Source organism: Boleophthalmus pectinirostris, unplaced genomic scaffold, assembly GCF_026225935.1.
Source record: "Boleophthalmus pectinirostris isolate CB_2022bp ecotype Guang Dong unplaced genomic scaffold, ASM2622593v1 HiC_scaffold_14, whole genome shotgun sequence".
NCBI lineage: Eukaryota > Metazoa > Chordata > Actinopteri > Gobiiformes > Gobiidae > Boleophthalmus > Boleophthalmus pectinirostris.
In genome coordinates this window covers 21,448,771-21,456,475 of record NW_026571047.1, presented here as the reverse complement: position 1 = coordinate 21,456,475, position 7,705 = coordinate 21,448,771, and the positions used below count along the sequence as shown (strand labels likewise).

Below are 7,705 nucleotides of genomic sequence, written 5' to 3'. Positions count from 1 at the left end.
ATGTAGACGGACTAATAACAAAGAGTTACTCAAACATGTGTCATTGAAACAAAACACAGGTCTGTTTTTGATGAGAGGACAACATTATAACTTACATTTTACGTAACATAGGACCTTTAAAAGTTGGGTCAAATGCAGAGAACAAATTTCCCTATGAGGACAACAATTGCAGCTTGGACTTTTGGCAACATTTTTTCATTCAAATTTAATCACACTGATAAAATACAAAAAGCACCTGATTTCTTAATACCATCAAAACTATTATTCTACCACATGTACCCAAACCACAAATTGAGAACAATTCTCAAAGTGCTCTTTCTGTCTTAACGAAAAATAAATAAATAAGTCCTTGACATTCAATAGTGTACTGCTATTACAGGAAAGCATCTTGCAGTTTTATTTTGCTGAATCACAGTGAAGTGACTGGGCCAGGGAACATGAGGTTTGCTGATTAAATTTAAGCTTATTTATTTATGCATCTAGCGAAGGAGAGGAGAGGAGAGGAGAGGAAGGACACAGGCACAGATTCTCTCAAAAAGAACTCAAAAAATAATAAAATAACAAAGCTTTTACCAATATCAGAGTTACAGTACTTCAGTTTGTACTATTATGTAGTCAGGAAAGAGCAGTTTTGAGTGTATAAAAGTGCAAATGGGAATAAATAATGGGTCGGTAGCACTTTATAATAACTCCTTCTTATTAAGCGTTTATTAAGCATTATTTAATACATTTGTTAATCATTAGTAAACTGTTAACTCTTAATTATTTCTCATCAGTTAATCATTTATAGATGTATATGTTAATGCTTTGTCCATGGTGAAGAAGTCATCTTACAGCCATTTGTTAAGCATTATTTAACACATTGGTTAATTATTTGTACACACTTACCTCTTAATTTTTTCATGTGATTTAATCACTAGTAAATACATTATTTAATGTCTTTGGTCATCATTAGCAGTGTTGGGAGTAACGCGTTATAAAAGTAACGAATTACAGTAATGCATTACTTTTTGCTGTAACGCAGTAATGTAAGGCATTACAGGGGAAAAAATTGTAATATTTTACTCGGTACAAATGTGAGTAACGCGCGTTACAATATTTTTTTTAACCTGGATTGAAGTGGTGGGTTTTTCTTCATACAAATTCGCTAAAATCACCTCGATATCAGCAGCGGTGAAACGCCGGAGATGCGCCCTCGTAGACCTTCAGGTAACCGCGGGCGAAAGGACTGACAAAGAACTCCACGCTGTTTAGACCTGGTTTAGACCTGGGTCAGTTTTGGTTTAGACCTGGTTTAGACCTGGGTCAGTTTTGGTTTAGACCTGGTTTAGACCTGGGTCAGTTCTGGTTTAGACCTGGTTTACACTCGTCCCTCCCTCTATCGCAGTTCACTTTTCGCGGTCTCGCTATTTTGCAGATTTTTTTTATGTTTTTTTGTGCAATTTTGCATGCCCTTTTTTTTTTTTGACATTGTATGAATGCGTATTGCGTTCCTCCCGCTGCGTCCTGACTGGCCAAGGGACTCCTGTCTCCTGTACAGTACAGTACAGAATGTGTTCAGCTGCCAAATTTAAATACATGTTCAGTCTCTAGCAGTGTGATTCTGAAGTGCTGTACGGTTGTAAGTTTTCTCCCCGACGAAACCCACAACGTCGACGAAACGTTCTGCACCGACAAAAGGCTCCTGCACTCGCACCCAAAAGGCAGAGGAAGATGCAAACCATCACACAAAAAGTTGGACTTCTGGACACGCTGAAGGAAGGTAGAAGTTACGCGCTGTAACAGACTCTTGCACCGGCTCGGGAACCTGCAAATAGTTGCTGAAATCAGGGCCGCGAGCCCGAGCAGCAGGGTCCATAAAGAGCGAACGGGTGACAGCCGCGCTTACCTCTGTGAGGTGCGGAGCAGAGCCGCTATTTCTCCTGCGGTCACCATCGAGCCCGTCCCTATAGTGAGTCCTGTTTTAGTCTTAGTTCAGTTCTGGTTTAGTCCTGGTTTAGACCTGGTTTAGTCCTGGTTCAGTCCATATACAGTGCAAAAGTTATTTTGGTGAGAGTAACTTAAAGTAATGCAATAGTAATGTAATGCCTTACATTTTAAATGCTGTAATATTGTAATGTAACGAATTAGTTTGAAATGACAGTAATAGGTAATAAATACCGCATTACAGTTTCAAAGTAACTTGCCCAACAGTGATCATTAGTAAATCATTACTAATTCATTACTACTCATCAACTTTTAATATGTAACCGCATTGTTACACCCAAATTTATCAAATTCTTAACCCACATACTCAACTAATGATTTGTTACTCATTTCTTAATGGGGTTATTCCCCAGTATTGATCAGTTACTAAGCACTTGTACATGGTAGTTAGAATAGGTTAAGCAGGGGGTGTTTACGCTTACCACATGACGACCACCCTTCATGGACACAATATGTTCTTCTAAAGAGAGACTTGTCTATGCTCTAAAAAACATTTACAAATGATTTGTTAAGCCTTACTCATGATTAATTGATCAGTTATAACTGGTTAATTAAGTATTTTGTGGGAGCTATTCTAAAGTGAAGCTTGTTTATGCTCTACTAAATATTTACAAAGGTAATGTAAAAAGTCGATTTAAAGAAAGTGAAATTGTCTCATTATAAGAAAAAAATTATAATTTTTTTGTCTAAAAAGGAAAAATATCTTGTCTAGCAAAATTTTCTTAAGAAAACATTGCTTATTTTAAGACATTAAACCTAGCAAGATTTTGTTGCTAAAAACTGTTATATTTTTTCTTATAACAAGATGCAAATACATTTTGAATTATCTTCATCTTTAGACCAAGAAATTTTTTCTTAATTTAGAAAATAATAAAAACCAAAATCTTATTATAAGAACAGGCTTACACAGATAGTTTATCAATACCAACCATTTATTTTCTCAAAGAAAATGCAAAGCATTATATCAATGGAAGCACAATCCACCAGATCAAACTGTATAAGATGCAATGACGTCACCAAGATGATATTTCAAAGGCACATAGGTCACATCTTTGTGAACAAAACTGTAATATGGAGTATAGTCTACAATGTTTTCAGATGAGATCAATTCATTTGCTTGTGCTATGCTTGGAATTTCAATTAAATATATAGTCCCTATAATCTCTATCAACAGTGATATACAGCTGAAGCTCAAAACAATACAAAGCTGGATTTACAACAAATATGTTTTTAATCAGTCCAAACTCAGGTAGGTCACCATTAACTGTACTGATAATTAAACTTTTACCAGATATGTATTTATTCCTGTTCAGTTTTAACCATTTAACAGACACTGCATGACTGATGTGATCATTTCCAAAAAAATGTTTTTACTTTCTCCTTAAGATGACATGTTTTTCACTTCTGATGTGGGTCCTAATGAAAATATTTGGGTTTAGTGGATAGAAGTCTTTTTGCTCCTTTTTTTCAGAAGCATGCTGTATACCCCACTGTCACTTTCTCAGGTTCAACAAACTTAAAAGTTTTTTTGATCACACTGTCCTGTCTGTATGTTGTAGGAACTGTAGCAAATGGATCCTCAATCTGGTCAAACATTGCCATTGTTTCCCCCTCAAGTTCATTTTCTGGATGTTGCTGGAAGATCCCTCTAAAACCGACTCTTCAAATTAGACACCAACATACCTTGATACTGCTGTATCTGCCACAACATCATTCACGCCAGTCTAAAAAACAACCACAAAGAAATGTATTAATTATGATATATATATATATATATATATATATATATATATATATATATATATATATATATTATTTATTTATTTTTTTTTATTTATTAATTAATAATTTTTTGGCTTTACATCCCAACTTTATAAAGACACATACCTGTGAAAGATGGTGCTTTTCTCTTGAACACAAAACAATTGAAGTAGCTTGTCTGGTGAGACTGTCAGCGCCACCCTTTAAAAATAAAATAATAACAAACATTTAATACAAATAAACATTAACTTACAAGCTACAAAAGTCTCACCAAACATTACTCTAGCCAACATATTGGGATGTAGCTCCACTTTTAGCATGTTTCTGTTTTGCACATGAGCAAAAGCTTGTTAAATTAGGTCCTTATTGCATATTATGATATAAATCAAATAATAAGGACCTAATTTAACAAGCTAGCAAAACAGAGAAACATGCTAGTAGTGGAGCTAAATCCATTGTCATAAAATGCTTGTGTCTGTTTTTTAATTTAGCACCAAGCATGGTGAACAGGCAGCGTGTGTCCCCCGCCCTCCCGACCCCCGTCGGAGTAACGGTCTTATCCCCTTCCTCCCCCGCGCAGATCATCTTCTGTCGAACTAAAGGACAAGACTCAGTGAATTCTATGATGAGAGAAATGCTCAATAGATGCATTGTGTAACTAAACAAAATAATCGTTTGAATATTCATGATTTCAATGTTGACCAAAATAAGAGGGATAATGATTTTTTTCCATAATCTAGCAGCCCTGTCTTATACCTCCATAGTAGATGATCTACACACTTTTTCTTATAGAGACTGAAGCAAATAATATATATAAAATAATACACAGAGGATTACCTGAATGTATGCTGCAGGAGCAGTATCCGATGGCTCAACCGGTGAATCCAGTGTAGATGATGGTTGGTCTGGGCTGGTCCCAGCGCAGGAAGGTTTTCATCCCGGTGTGAAGGAGAGGCGAGCAGGGTGCTCTCATTAAACCCGCCGAACAGTGACATACCACTGAATTCACCAAAATGATCCAAAATCAAACTGTCTGAATGTGGTCGTGGCATTTCCTCCGTCTCCGCGGGGCATCCGGGTGCTGGTCTGTGTGTTGATCGTGTACAGTGCTCGCAGCACTGCCAGCGGTGTCACCTGCAGGTCGGCCCCGCTCCTCCGCATCCCCGTGCTCCAGACCGGGTCTGTATTCCCAAGTATTGTGATTCCCTGGCGCAGAATTTCTTCCCGGGAGTGGAGCCGCCCTGTTGGCCACAGCGAAGATACGTCGACTGACATCTCCGGATATGGTACCAGAGTGAGTTGTACACTCGATTTTTTTTTTTCACAGCCATCAATACCACATACCACCCGGAAGTCCGGACTTCGGCTGTGGGCAGAGTTGATGCGACTAAGTAAAGATTTGAGGGTTAGACCGACAAATACAAAGCAAATAACGCAACGCGAAATCATATTTTCTCTCGGTAACACTACAGTCTCTCACGACATGCCGCACAAACGTGTTTACAGTACCTCTATTTTACTCATAATGCCGCTGTACTTTCACGGTGGGTTGAACAACTTATGCAATAAATTGTACAATAAAAGCGGTTCTACCTGAACATTTAATTTATTATACATTCAATTTACATTAGAACAGTCAAATAGATTTTGATATAGCTAAAATGCTAAACTACACCCAAACCCCTCTCACACATAATGGACTAGTCCAGAGAGCGGCGCTTTGCCATTCAAATCCAAGACCGCGCGCGGCGCGTTCCTGTGATATCGTAACGGCTCTTCTGGAGGCTCGTTTCAACAGGAGCAGGAAAAGATAGATTTTTTGAGAGAACCCAGTATTAACACGCAATAACTGCAATGGATACACTTGACGAAATTACAGTAGACACTTTAAGAGGTATGTTTTGCAACAATATCAGACTTTTAATGTGCTGTATAGTACACTTAGCTCATAATACTGGCTATTTGTTAAGGACCTAACTAAGTTAATATGGTTAGCTAGAGTAGCTTAAGCATGTAGCCATGAAAGTATGAACGTATGAAAATGAATGCATGTAGTATAATTTTCATTAACTGCTTTTTGTGCAGTGTGTTTTAGCTGCCAATGTTGGGGAAGAGTTACTATGGTCACGCTCAAGGGATGACATTAAAGATTTGCTGCCAGGTCCAGAAAATGTTCTCAGGCACAGGGCACTGTGGTTTCTTGTGAACAGTGATGAAAAGGTGAGTATATACATTACTTATGATTCAAATAGTTGATATAGATGAATCAAAACTTTCCATGCAACTTAAAGCAATAAAGATTTAATTACAGAATACGTTTATTTGTTTAGGTTGAAGGTGTTGCCAAAGATGTGGAGCCATCAAAACAATCTGCCATTGCAAATAGCCGCTCTCCAGAAGACAGACCCAATCCCTTAAAGTATCTAGCCATGTCCAGCCCAAAGTATACTGTCTACACAGATAGTGAACTTGAACAAGCCCGTTCATCCTACTTTGAACAAAAACGCCTTGGTTCCACCACTTCTGACTTGTCCAAGGAACTCTTCTGCAGACTGATTAGAAACACCATGACAAACATGGTGTCCATTGCAAGAGCCCTTGAAGACTCAAGGTACCCTTCCAAACATGAGGTTGACACTGTGGCGAAAAGATTAGTCGAGTATTATCCAATGTTAAAGGGGAAAAAAACACCTGAGAGTGAATGGGTCAGTACTTTTCTAGCACAGTATTGTTTATACAAGAATATTTTTTCTGATTCCCTTTTATGCATTTTGCCATTTTCTCTATCTTGCAGGGGCATGTCACCAAGAAGCTCATAAAGAGGCTCTCAAACATCAAAAGCCCAAAAAAAGCCAGTGCACCTTTCAAGAAACGTCGCATGAACTATGAAGAGTCTTGCTCAACAGACTTTGATGAAATCTTAACTGGATCAAGCCAAGCATCCACCATCATTCTGGAGAAGTCCCCTGCTGCTGCCAGCACTCCAGAGCCCCCTCCAGACAGCAGTGAAGATGATGCTGGTACAGTATGAAGTTTTTACTTTGTATTCATTCAAAGAAAAACATTACAACATTTTTATGTCCTCGCTTAGGGGGTTCTGCTGACACTGACGTCCTGGACAGTCAGAAGAGCCAAGTCAGACACTATAATACCCTCCAAGAGATGTACAAGGCTAAAAAGGCAAATAAAGCTGCTGTCAGCCACTTGCTCAACCTGGAATTTGACTCAAGACGATGCTTCATCACATCAGATGTTCTAAAAGACGATGACAGGCCATCAACATTTTTTTATGTTTACCCTTGTTTCAAAGAATTCGACCATGCAAGTACAACTTCCTTAAACTAGTTACTCTACTTTTACTGTGCTTTAAGCAGTTAGCATTTTTTCCAGGTACTAGATGAGATGTAGAGAGAATTATTCAACCAAAAAACTCCAACTACACTGCTGAGACTAGGGACAGATGGGAAAACTTTTTTTCAAAAGTCAAGTTCTATGGGGTAATGAAGAAAGCCATGAAGCCTCCAAAGACACTCAATAGTGGTGAGATAACACAATTATTAAACTAATGCACCAATGTTATAGCAGATGGTAACTTGTTTTTGTCTTTTGTCTGATCATGCCTTAGCAGTGTTTTGCAGCTCTACCCCTCCTTTTTCCATCCAATGCACCACCATCAAAGAAATTAGGCTCCTGCGGTGAAGCTTTTTTCACGCACTTAAGGTGAGAATAGCTTTGTGTATGTTATTCTTTCGAAGTAGGATGTTTCAGTGTTTTATAACAGTGGATACTTACCCTTATCATGTTTTGTATCGCAGACATCTGAGGACCCTGAAGGCTATCTTCAAAAGCGGCCACTATCGTGCCCAGTGCTGCTCTTGAGCAAGGACAACTGCATGATCGCAATTGGCAACACACCTGTGACCACCTTTGCACGTGACAAGCTGAATGAAGGACTAGT

At 38.4% G+C, this 7,705-nt stretch overlaps 1 protein-coding gene across 1 annotated transcript; it reads left to right on the top strand.

Moving 5' to 3' along the window:
* The first annotated feature begins 5,186 nt into the window (after positions 1-5,186).
* On the top strand, positions 5,187-7,285 carry LOC110155094 (uncharacterized). Its single transcript, XM_055150369.1, has 6 exons — positions 5,187-5,207; positions 5,833-5,846; positions 5,886-5,967; positions 6,078-6,452; positions 6,542-6,767; positions 6,839-7,285. The coding sequence occupies exons 4-6, from the start codon at positions 6,177-6,179 to the stop codon at positions 7,090-7,092; spliced, it is 756 nt and encodes a 251-aa protein (XP_055006344.1). The 5' UTR covers positions 5,187-5,207; positions 5,833-5,846; positions 5,886-5,967; positions 6,078-6,176; the 3' UTR covers positions 7,093-7,285.
* Positions 7,286-7,705: the final 420 nt, after the last annotated feature.